Source organism: Populus alba, chromosome 15, assembly GCF_005239225.2.
Source record: "Populus alba chromosome 15, ASM523922v2, whole genome shotgun sequence".
In the NCBI taxonomy this organism is placed as follows: Eukaryota; Viridiplantae; Streptophyta; class Magnoliopsida; order Malpighiales; family Salicaceae; genus Populus; species Populus alba.
This window is the reverse complement of record NC_133298.1, coordinates 11,984,784-11,997,259: the sequence shown is the minus strand read 5'-3', so window position 1 is coordinate 11,997,259 and position 12,476 is coordinate 11,984,784. Positions and strand designations below refer to the sequence as shown.

Below are 12,476 nucleotides of genomic sequence, written 5' to 3'. Positions count from 1 at the left end.
TTATCCATATATTAATACATGTGTCAGAGATATTTTCTTTCACTAATGTTATCAAGGCAATATAACTCTCCAACCCCTCTTCTCTACAAAAAAGAAGAAGAAGAAGACTCATGAGCTATAAAGACTATATGAATCCTTAAGTCAAAATAGGTCTACAATCCTCATTCTTTATCACATAATTATTTTTAGTCTTTTTCTAAAATATTATTGTCCCTTTTCTAATAAAAAATACTTGTTTAAGCATCATCAAATCAACAAGAGAGGACCTTTTATAGGCGTCGCCTACTAGCCATCTTGACCAAAAAAAAAAAAAAGAACTAGATAGCTAGAATAAAAAATTTAATCAATTATCTAATCAGGGGCGGAACAAGACAAAAAAATTAGGAGGGGCCAGGTTATAAATTAGAAGGGAGCTAAGAAAATCTATTCCTCTATCACAAATATTTATAAGGGAGGGGCATTTCTTTGCAGGGGCCAAGGCCCCTGCCAGCCCCCCTCCCTCCGCCACTGTATCTAATATATAAACATTGCTCTGAAATTAGTTGTGTTTTTTAAAGTTGTATTTCAAATTAATAGACAGAGAGGACGTCTTTCATCCATTGTATAATAAAGTCGAGAAATGTGATAAGGTGATGAATGTGAATATTTCATAAAAAATGCAGATGAACTCGACCATATCAAACGCCATCGGAATTCAAATTTTTTTTTTCCCTCTTATGGTGTACCAAATCCACGGACCAAAAAGAAGGAAGAAGTTTAAATACAAGCAATCCTTCCTTCAACAAACGAAAAAGTCAAGATCAATTAATCATAAAAGTCCATCAAACCGAAATGGCAAATCACAGTAAAAAGAAGTGGGCTCCACCTGTTATTTTGCCGCATGGCAGATTTTAACAGCAGGACCACCTAATTTCCCCTCTACCCTCAACCACTTCCACTTGCTCTCTCTTCTTCCCTCTCCCAGAAAACGCTTTCCTTTACTTAGCCTTCAGCTTCGGACTCCAAACCTCTAGCCTCGGACCCGAACCTCGGTTTTGTTCCTCTGTTCGTTGAAAATTTCGCTCACTATTTTGATAACTTTATCTCTCTCTCTCTCTCTGAGCTCTCATTCCTAAACCCTCTATCTCTCTTTCGATTCAAAACCCCAGATTAAGAAAGTTTCGAACCCTTGGGGGATCGATTTGGAGCTCAAATTGAGGCGTCAACGTGAAAGTGCGATCCTAATTCTCTCTCTAGAAACCCTATTTTTCTCTTTCTTAAATTCTGAGTCAGTATATGAGCTAAGGTTTTGGTGCTTTGCGGATGAGCAGCTCTATTGCTGCTTGTTTCTTTGTTTTTTTGCTAAAAAAAGATTATCTAAGCTTTAAGTCTTGTTGTTTTGTTCTCGATCTTTTGTAATTTGGCTATAAATGTGAGGTTTTTATTTAAATTTAGGGTTTCGGGCATTGTCTGGTTGTTGATAGAAGAAGAGGGAATTGTTTTTTGTGTTTCGTTTCTGCTGGTTTATTTTTTCATTTGCTTGTTTTGTCTTTGGGCTTTGAATGTTTGTTAAGCATTTGTCTTCCAGTGAGTGAGAGAGAGGGATTTTCATTCTCATTTGGTTTGTTATGATCTGAATTTGCGTGTCTTATGATACCTTTTTTGATTTCTAACATTGATACATAAATTTTCTTGTGTATAAATAAACGTCAAAGCCATTGGAAAAATATTAGTTAGAGGTAAATTTGGCTTCTTAAAGTGGACATTTCTAATTGCTTTCTTCAAATAATTGGAAAAATATTGATCGACAGCCTCAGTGTTCTGGAAAGTGACTTAAAAGAGGTTCAATTATGAGAAGATCAGCAATCACTATGGGAAGACTGCAAGCAACACCTTGCTCACCTGTTGCCCCCCCCCCCTCTAAGTTTTCCAGTTCAAGGTTGACAAACAAGAAAATCCTGTAATCCAACTTCAAACAACTCTCTGATTTAGCTCCCTCTTTTACAATTGAATGCTTGGCATCAAGCCATATGGCAGAAAGCTTTCTGTTCCACCTGCCCCCTTCGCCTGCACAACTGCATTCTGAGGGGGGAGGACATCCATGTCAATGAAGTTTACTGGGATTAGAATTTGGGAGTTTTCTGCTTACTAGGGCCCTTGGTTGAAGAGGTCCTTTCCCTCCAGCTGATTCATCTCTTATGAATCAATGAAAAGAAGAAGCTCGCCAATTAATTTCATCTTTAATTTGAATTTAAGCATCTCCTAGCTTGAACCAACAGAAAGAAGAGGTTCATCTTTTAAGTTCTTGCAATTTGAATTTAAGCTTCTTGCTGCTGAAGGATATCTTCTGTAGGTTGGTTGAATGCACTTTTCTGTAGCAGGAATGCCCCATTGCCTTAGAAATTTATAGAGCTCTCCTTTAAGCTAGCAGTGACATTTTGAAGTTAGATTAGTTGACAATGTCTGAGATATTCACTTAGTTTTTTTATTACACACACACACACCCCAAGGGAATATTAAATTCATACAGGTTTTGAGAAAGATTGAAGCGCCTGAAAACTTTTCTTGTGTCGAGACTTCAGATTAGATGTGGGTGTCTCTGAGGATTTATTCTGAACTGCCATAACATTGGCAGTGATTAATTTTTCATGTTTAATGACTCCATATTGGTGGAAAGGGATGTGGCTGTGTTCAATAATAATTCTACATGGTATTCTTGAATTATGAAGTTCTTGATTGAGATGGATTTATATTTGCTCAGAAATGTTGTTGGACACATAGTGTGTGTTTAGCGTTGTGGTAGCTTTTGCAGCTACTGTTTGAAAACTTAGGCTTAAGAAAAGCTACAAATTTAGCTTTTTCTTAACCAAAATTTCAAGAGTCAGACTGTGATTAACCAAACACTTTCAAATCTGTGATTGGGGCAAAACGCAGACTGCACTACAAAAACAAATGGAGCCATAGAAATCAATCTCATTTGTTTCCTTTCAAGCTTAGTGATATTGCATGAGCATCCAATGCAGGTCATGTAGACTCTAATAAGTGGTGCCTCCAATGCAGGTCATGTAGACTCTATTAAGTGGTGCATCCAATGCAGGTCTTTAGACTCAAATAAGTGGAGATATTTAATGTTATGCTTCAATGGCTGGTCATTACTTGCTAGATCTTTACACTTGGTTTTTCATGATGGTTTAGGTTCTTGTTTCATTTTGCATTCTCAACTACTGTCTTAATATTTACTAACAGAGGAGAAAATACAGGCTTCATAACTAATTATCTAGAAAAAAGACATAAATTTGTATTTACATGAAACCACAAGAAATGTCCTTATGTTCCTTTTCAGCAAATAAGCTTGAGGTTGTTGTGTTCATTCATACCTTCCATTTCTCATTTTGTTTGCAAGTCATGTTAATTCCAGAAACTTAATTACTATTAGTAATAATCTTTGTAAAGAATGGACATATGGGTATATTTTAATTCTAGAGGATCAGTGTTGTGCACCTGCTTGTTTAACTGAGTGATGCACCTCTTACTTGATAAACAAAAGGAGTGTAAAAGTCGAGAGTTCAAATTCCAGTAAAGATGGTTGTTGGCGATATTGTTGAACTTAAAAGAAAATATTATGTACTTCTCCCTTGATTACCTATAGGTAGATAAGCAAAGATTAACTACAAGAGATTATTAAATTTAATATTTTATATGTATATTTTTAACTGTGAGATATCATTGTTTATGCAATTTATTAGGTAAAACTTGTTTGTATGGTACAGCTATTCACCTTCAATGTTAGTAGTTCACCATCTCCTTAATCCTGAATAAGTTGTTTGGTTGACTGCATGTATTTGTAAAATGATCTCTGCACACATGCACAAACACACAAATCTTATCCTCACATGTTTCCATTACTTCATTGTGATGCTTCAGATCTTGATTTTATGCAGAATGAGATTTGAATGAGATTGAGTGACTTGAACGTGGCTGTTTGGGTGACAATTGATGAACTGAGAAGAGGTGTTAACATACTTGTACTTGTAAAGTTTTTCATGCAGTAAAGTTCTGTTTAATGGAATTGTTGGAATATAGGGATTTAAACTTGATTTCCTTTTAGGTAGCGAGTTTCTTCTGACAACATTTAAGCTGCTGAATATCTGGTGGGGTGGGTTATCTATGCCTGGCAACGAAGTTGGAGATAGGATCCACAATTTCTTTGGGCAGGATAACTGGTCCCAGGGACAGCACCAAGCACAGGCTGTTGATGGGACATGGAATGGCTTAAATAATAATCCCTGGGCTGGAAGTCACTGGCAGATTGGCACATCTCTTATTTCTAACTTAAAAAATGACAATGTACATCAACCAGGTATTAATTATGCATATTGTAGTTTGTTGTTTTTCAGTGACCTGTGTGGTTTCCAGTAGAGTTATATCGTATTAAAGCAGGTGTGGTTTTTCCCGTTTTATAATCCAAGATTATGGATATTATGGTTTGAAGTTATTGTGTGCGCTAAAGTTTGTAGTCTTTATGTCTTTTTTCACTTGTTTTCTTTTGAAATAAGCTGATTCTGAGAGAGGAGGTGAATCATCAAGTGTGCAGCTTGATATGTACTTTTCTCATTCAAATACAGGGCCTGAGTTTGCTAGAAGCCAGCCTGAAAGCCAACAGCCACCTTTGAATGGCTATATGCATGGTCATCAAGTTCTCCAGTCAAGGCAGAATGAAGCAAACTTTGTGGGAGTAGACCCAGAATCTGATCGGCGTAATATGTCATCAAAAGGCTTTTCAATGCTTGATTCACAGCTAGGAAATGGTCCTGATTTTCTCAAGAAGAATTCGGCCAGGATGGATTTTAATGAATCTCCAGTTAATTATGATTTTTTCAGAGCTCAGCAGCAAATCAGTGGCCAGCATTCTGGCATGCTCCAACCTTTTCCTAGACAACAGCCAGGGATTAGTGACATGCAGCTGCTACAGCAACAATTCATGCTCAAGCAAATGCAAGAAATGCAGAGGCAGCAGCAACTTCAGAAGCAACAAGATGCTAGGAAGCTGAATTCAGTGAATCAGGTTTCCGCTTTTGCAAAACAGGCAGCTGGCAACTCACAGGCTCTGATCAATGGAATTCCTATTCATGAAACATCGAATTTTTCATGGCAGCCTGAGCTTATGGCAGCTAGCTCACACTGGCCGCAGCGAGGTGTGCCTCCAGTTATGCAAGGATCCTTTAGAGGACATATGTTTTCCCCTGAACAGGGCCAGGCAACCGCAAGCTTAACGGGTATGGTTCCACAGCATGTGGATCAATCTCTTTATGGTGTCCCTATCTCTGGAACAAGAGTCAGTTCAAGTCAATATTCTCCTGTCCAAATGGATAAGCCCTCAATGCAGCAGATATTGGGCAGCAGTAGCTCCTTACCAAGCAATCAGTATACTGGATTTCCAGAGCAGGTTAATGTGCAAGATGGAACTTTGGTTTCTAGACAGGGATATAAGGGGAAGAATATGATCACTTCTTCTGATGGTCATGGTATAGATAGTGGATTTAATTTGGAAAAATTGCAGCAGCAAGTGAATCCCCAGCAAAGCAATGGGCTAGTGCAAGAAACTTGCTCAAGGCAAGACCTGGCTGGTCCATCAGAAACATCACAAGAGGAAACAGCCGTACAGGTTGCTCCTTCCCAGAACAAGGCTACCCTTGATCCAACTGAAGCTATGATTTTGTTTGGGTCAGATGATAATTTATTGGATACCTTTGGCAGGGGTGCCAGCATGGGTTCCGGAGGTTACAATATGCTGGATGGAACAGACTTTTTCAGTACATTGCCCTCTGTTCAAAGTGGGAGCTGGAGTGCCCTTATGCAATCTGCTGTAGCAGAAACTTCTAGTGGTGATACTGGGCAAAAAGAGGAGTGGAGTGGTCTGACTTGCCGAAATAATGAATCTCCAGCTGGGAATCAGCAGATTCCCACTGTAAATGATAGTAGCAAACAGCAGTCAAATTGGGCTGATAATAGCTTGCAATCAGCCTCTAGCTTAAACTCCCGACCCTTCCCCGTGTCTCATAAAACCAATACAGGTGTGAGTTATAATAATATACCAGGGGCTCATCAATCTGGAGTCAATACTTCACATGAACACAGTGAGAGGTTGCAGACTGGTTCTCCTCATAGACATATTCAACATTTTCCAGGGGATGGAACCAAGTGTTCAGATAGGAGCCTCCTACAAAAAGCAGCTGCTGAAGGCAGTCATTTTTATGGAAAAGCTACCCATTCTTCAGATGCAGAATTAAATGCAAAGAGCATTCAAGGCCCTTGGGCCAATCAACAGAGCATGCCATCTTATAATTCCAGTGGCCAACCATTACGTGGTCCAAGTGGCTGGAACTTCATGGATTCTGCATCTTCCATCACAACTGCTGCTTTGAAAAATCAGGGAAACGAAAAATCATGCCAAGATTCTCAGAATGCCGATAAAAAAAGTCCCTTGTTTGAGGTGATGAGTCATGGTTCTGATAAATGGAAGGCTACTTCTGTTTCTAATTCAATTACTGAATTGGAATGTGCAAAATCTTCCATGAGAAGCCCATTGGTCAACAAAGAAGATACTAACCGGAATAATGTTGCTGCATTGCTAGATTCAAGCACTGAGAGGGCTGATACAGAAAGCAGTCAACAGCTTCCAAAAAGTAACAATATTGATATCTGGAAACATGCTGGTTTGTCAGTGAACCATAAAGGAACTGAAATTCCTGGAAAGTACCAACCTCATATGGTTAAGAATGATCAACCTTTTGAGTCATCAGGAAATAGTAGTTTAGCAAATGGGGCAGCTGAAACTCTCAAAATGCGGAGCTCAAATACAGATGAAAACTCAACTGATAGCTTCCCCAGTACAACCCGCCAGGCTTCCACTTTTGGTGTGAGGGAAAATGCATGGTTAGGTGCAAATGATTCCTTTTCTTTGTCTGGAGAAAAACAAAAGTCATCCAGTAATATAGGTCGAAAGCCATCTGGAACTCGTAAATTTCAGTATCATCCCATGGGGGATCTGGATATTGACATGGAACCTTCATATGGAACAAAACATGTTGCAAATTCACATTTCACGCCCCAGCAGTTTTCTCAAAGGTTAAATGGTCTTGACCAAGAGTATATTGGGCAGCCAAACTTTCCTAGTCATGTAGCTAGAGATTCTATTGAAATTGAGAAGGTAATTTGGAGATTGCTACTTGAGTTCCATTCCAGATTTTTCCTGCTGTACTTTTAGAAAATTTTCTCGGTCATGCTGCGTGACTTCTCCATGGGATGAAAACAAGCCAAATACTATTTAATAATATCTCTTTCAACACTTATTTACAGGGTCATTTATGTGGCTTTCAAGCAGAAACAAAAGGCTTAGATGAGATTCCTCCAAAAAGCATTCTTCCAGATTCTGCACCTGGCTTGTCTACTCCCTTTGACAGTTTTGTTTGCTCACCAAATAAAACCATTTCAAGGTAGTTGAATGTTTTGGATTCTGTTATTGTCCTTTATTGTTATTTTGAAGTTTGTTGATCAATATATTTTGTCACCGTTAGCTGTTTATCTTGATGATGAAAAACTCATTGAGCATTTGTTGTACAATCACTTCACTATCCAATTGTATGGTGTCCTTCTCATGCTAGCAGTCAAATGTGTTGTCAATTCACTTTTTGATCATTGACATGACTGGTACATGGTTTGTGTTCAAATTTATAGCAGTCAAAATATGCTGGAGCTTCTTCACAAGGTGGACCAATCAAGGGAACAGGGAAATGAAATGCACTTTAGTTCTCTCGACTGCAACCAGTCTACTGAGATGCCTGAAACTGAAACTCTTGATGCATCTTTTCACGTTCAGAAGAATCAATCTTCTGCTTCTCAAGCTTTTGGTTTACAACTTGCGCCTCCATCCCAACAGTTGCTCATTCCAGAGCACACCCTTCCTTCTCAGAACCCCTCAAATGCGATGAATTCTACATGGTTGGCTCCTACACCCTCTTTTCAGTCTTTAACTCCACATGAAACTTCTCATGGACATTTGAGGAATGCTATTTGCAGCACCTCAACACATGCTGGCAGTAGTGCTCAAAGAAAGTTTCCTTCTGTCTTTTCCCCTGGTTTCCCTTACTCAAGAAGTCATCTTTCCACTCAGCACAGGACTGATACAGGTGGACAAGCAACAACCAGTGAATCTGTTAATGAATCTTTTGATCGATTTTCTTCTCAACCAAAACAGACAGAGGAGTCCTCTGAGAGAGGTCAAACTAATCAATCTGCAATACCATTGGTGGTTGACACATCTAGGCATACTTCAAATAATGATAATGCCTCTTCTTCTGAGATGTCCCAGCCGAGTAGCAACAACCAAAACCATGCAAGAGATTCTGCTCAACAATTCCCGGTGCTGGAAGCTGCACCAGCTCGAGCTCCTCAGCGCAATGCTTTATCACAGGACGCCATTTCTTCAAAAACATCACCTACTATGTGGACCAGTGTTCCAACTCAGCTACGTCCATTTGGCTCTCAGCCTTTTCAGGCTCTGTCCAATATGTTTAAACCGAATCTTCAATCACATAACAGTTCAGGCACATCTTTCTCTCAACCACAGAAGCCAGAAGATCAAATTATGCAAACTGGAGGGAGCAGTCAAGCTGAACCTGGTGTCTGTTTGATGAATTCACATGGTTTTGTTGAGAAAGAACAACTGCCAAAAGGAGACAACTTGTGGCAAGCTTCACCTGAGAATGATCGGGCCCAGAAGACAGTGAGTGCTTTACATGATAAAGACTCTATTGTGAATCATCTTACTGAAACATCTCTTTCAAACCTGGCCAGTACTCGGAAACAAATTGAAGCATTTGGCCGATCTTTAAAACCCAACAATACTTTGCATCAAAATTACTCCCTACTGCATCAAATGCAGGGCATGGAAAATGCAGGGTTCAATCATGGTGATAGAAGTTTGAATAGATTTAAAAGTCCTGATGGTTCTGTGGATCCTCAGCTGGTAGCTACTCAGGGAGATCAGCAGTTTTATGGACTCAATAATATGGTCAGAGATGCATCAGCAAATGACACTTCAATACCTCCTGGAGATTCCAAAATGCTAAGCTTTTCAGGAAAAACAGCTGACACTAATGACACAAATTCACCCTCAAAGGAAGTGCTTCCATTTAGTCGGAATGATTCTCAGAGTTCCGCTAATAGCAACGGTGAAGTTTCTGTTAGAGGTGAACATTCCCAGATTAGTCCCCAGATGGCTCCATCCTGGTTTGATCAGTATGGTACCTTTAAAAATGGACAGATATTACGAATGCATGATGCTCAAAGAACTGTCACTGTGAAGACTTCAGAACTGCCTTTCACCACTGGAAGACCTGATGATCCATTACATGCTCATAGTTTGATTGAGCGAGGAAATGCTGCTGCTGCTAGCCATTTTGGTATAGTCCAAAAGAGTTCAACCCGCCCATCAGTAGCTTGTGAGAATTTTTCTTCCCCTCAGTCATTGCAGCCTGATTCTGCTGATGCGAGTCTGGTGGTTATGAGACCAAAGAAACGTAAAAGTTCCATATCTGAGCTTCTAACATGGCATAAGGAAGTGATGCATTGTCCTCAAAGGCTTCAGAATATCAGGTGGCTGGCATAAACTATGCATTTACTGAGTGCCTTTCTTTCTTTTTGATGAAATTGATCTTCGTTTTAGTTATCTTTTTTCCCCTCTGCAGAAGTTCATTGATATGTTTCCTTTGATTTTATTTGCTGGATTTGTTTGATTAATTTTATATTTGTCTTTCCTGGTGATTATAACATATGTGGACTTTGTTATTTGCAGTGTAGCTGAAGTGGACTGGGCACAGGCAACAAATAGATTGGCAGAGAAGGTTTGCTCATGGCTAAAGCAGCTTTACAAGCTATATTCATCCTTTATTATTTTTGTTTTTCAGTTACCTCATGTTCAAATGGATTAATTTACGATTACAGGTTGAAGATGAAGTTGAAATGGTAGAAGATGGTCTGCCAATTCTTAGATCAAAGAGGAGGCTTATATTGACCACACAGCTTATGCAGATGCTCCTTCACCCTCCCATGGCATCAATTCTCTCTGCTGATGCTGTTTTGCATTATGAGAATGCTGCATACTTTGTTGCCAGATCAACACTTGGAGATGCGTGCAGCTCACTCTCTTTTACTGAAAGGGATCCTCCTGCGCCTTCCAACAGTGGAGACCAGTAAGATTTTCTTCAATATTATCTAAGGTTTTTATAGCATGCTTTTAGGGGCTGTTATTGGTACAAAGGTAAATTTCTTGAGCTTGCAACCGTAAGGGTGCAGATTGAGTCTTATGAGCAGTCGTTTCATTAAAATAATGCTGAAGGGTAGGGCTGTCTCTAAATTCTCCATTAAGGACCTCGATTTTGGTGGTCAATAAGTATGCACTGGGCCTTTTGTTTTCTCATTATGCTTTTTACTGGTAGTAAGATTGATAGTTTTTGCTGGGAAATTTTCTTCAATCTGTATGATAACAAGAAACTTTTCTCTTCTAAGCCTGCCTGAGAAGATAAAAACATCGGAGAAGATTAGTGATCAATACTTCTCAAAAGTCATGGAAGACCTTATCAGTAGAACAAGGAAGCTGGAGAGTGATTTGTTGAGGTAAACTTTGGTGTCTTTAGCAGCAATCTCATTTTTGCCTGCCTTTGAATTCTGTTCTGCTTTATAATATTGGTGTCTGGTATATGTTAAGATACCCTTCCTCTGTATGTCTACTTATCTGATTCAAACATTTTTGATGTTTCTCTAATTGTCAAGTATTTTCTCTTTCTTTAGACTTAATATGCTATGAATAATGACATAGGAATCATGTGTAAATCTGAACAAAATTGAAAGAGGTTTTGCTCAATCAGTCTAGAATGTTGCGTCTTGAAAAAAGTTTCAGTGCACATTGGTCATTAGAATGTGAACAATTGAGTATGCTTGAACTTGATTGTGCAGATGTAGATTTAGCTTGCTTAATGTTGGGTTTTATGCGGGCATGATTGCAGTTTGGTTCACCTGTGTTTCTTTTCCTTCTTTATGTCTGTCTTCTTTGGCATCTCCCTTAGCAGGAATTTCTAAGGGTACAGAGATATGCTCATTAGTTTTATTATTTGCCCACCAATCATGCAGATTGGATAAAAGAGCATCAGTTTCAGACCTGAGAGTGGAATGCCAAGATCTAGAGAGGTTTTCTGTTATCAATCGTTTTGCGAAGTTCCATGGCCGGGGTCAAGGTGATGGGGCCGAGAGCTCATCATCCTCGGATGCATCTGTAAATGCCCAGAAATCCTGTCTTCAGAGATATGCCACTGCTCTACCCATGCCTAGGAATCTTCCTGACAGGGTACAATGTCTTTCACTATGATAATTGATTAATTGATTCTCTCTTGGTCATTTTCTCCACGTCCTGTGTACTTTGATCGATTTTCGCCTAAGCTATATACTGGCCCTTTACTCACCATAGACCACACACCGGGTTTGAAGGAGGTTGGATGCTAGATTGCCTCCTTAAATAAAACGGAGGCTGTTAGATCTTTTGATGTAGGCCATTGATGTCATTCTTGAGAAATATAATCTGGACTTGTAAATTGAATGTCTAGAGAGAAATTGGGGTTCCCCATCATTTTTTCCAGTAAATGGGGAGAACAGATGTGCAGTCTGATTTAGCAATGATGTTTACACATTTAAAAAATTTAGTCGTGCTCTTGCTTAAATCTTTTGGTAATTGCCATGAAATAAGGATTGTTTGGGAAAGAGGTGGTAAATGAATGCCATGGTGCAAAGCTTGAATTTCCCGCTTTCCTGGAATGATGATGTCACTAGTCGTTTGTCCAGATATTCTGTACAAATTGGTTTAGTTTCACCAGGAAGGGGCATGCATTTTTTTGCCCAGGAGCCCAGGAATATGCAATGGTGCCGAGGTCAGTTTCGTGGATAGTTGCAATTCTCCACAATTGTCTTCCCAACAAATGCCTCGTGTTATTATTAAATTTTTGGCCTCTCTGGTGGGTGTACTTGTAGAAATAATGCTCTTTTGGGGATCTTGTTCCCTCTAATCATTGCTTGGACTTGTTAAAAGATCTTCTCATGCTCTCTCATGTACAGCAGACATGGTCCATCAATGGAGATTCATGGTAATGGCACATGGATGCATTATATTGTTAGTGGTTCTATTAATTTGAGGTTTGTTTAATTTTTTGTGTCATGTTTCTGTTTATTTTTATCCCCTCGTTGAATTCAGAAGTTGAAGGTCGAAAGAATATCTCATATTTTTTAGTATCACACTAGTTTTTTTGAGATTTGGTTTCTTTAATGTGCGCCGGGCAAAACATCTGGTGAAAGGTACTAAAATTTCTTGCATGTCAAGGAATTTGGTTGGGCATTCTAAATGCAATTGCACCTGCTTTACTACCATGTGAAAAAAGAAATAGAAGATT

At 39.1% G+C, this 12,476-nt stretch overlaps 1 protein-coding gene across 3 annotated transcripts; it reads left to right on the top strand.

Moving 5' to 3' along the window:
- Positions 1–3,920: 3,920 nt before the first annotated feature.
- On the top strand, positions 3,921–12,244 carry LOC118033390 (uncharacterized). 3 transcript variants are annotated; one of them, XM_035038353.2, is made up of 10 exons: positions 3,921–3,990; positions 4,088–4,339; positions 4,605–7,189; positions 7,339–7,475; positions 7,717–7,980; positions 8,059–9,636; positions 9,836–9,884; positions 9,985–10,232; positions 10,549–10,656; positions 11,170–12,244. In XM_035038353.2, exons 1-10 carry the CDS (start codon positions 3,933–3,935, stop codon positions 11,402–11,404), a joined length of 5,514 nt encoding a protein of 1,837 aa, XP_034894244.1. In that variant the 5' UTR covers positions 3,921–3,932; the 3' UTR covers positions 11,405–12,244. The 3 variants fall into 3 exon arrangements, with proteins under 3 accessions (XP_034894244.1, XP_034894242.1, XP_034894241.1); XM_035038351.2 differs by having other exon boundaries at positions 7,720–9,636; XM_035038350.2 differs by having other exon boundaries at positions 7,717–9,636.
- Positions 12,245–12,476: the final 232 nt, after the last annotated feature.

Bases quoted from the DNA above. Each gene is read 5' to 3' on its own strand.
- LOC118033390 (XM_035038350.2), top strand. From the start codon at position 3,933: ATGAGATTGAGTGACTTGAACGTGGCTGTTTGGGTGACAATTGATGAA. The intron at 3,991-4,087 runs GTGTTAACATAC...ATTTCCTTTTAG, and splicing joins AATTGATGAACTGAGAAGAG to GTAGCGAGTTTCTTCTGACA. The intron at 9,885-9,984 runs GTTTGCTCATGG...TTACGATTACAG, and splicing joins CAAATAGATTGGCAGAGAAG to GTTGAAGATGAAGTTGAAAT.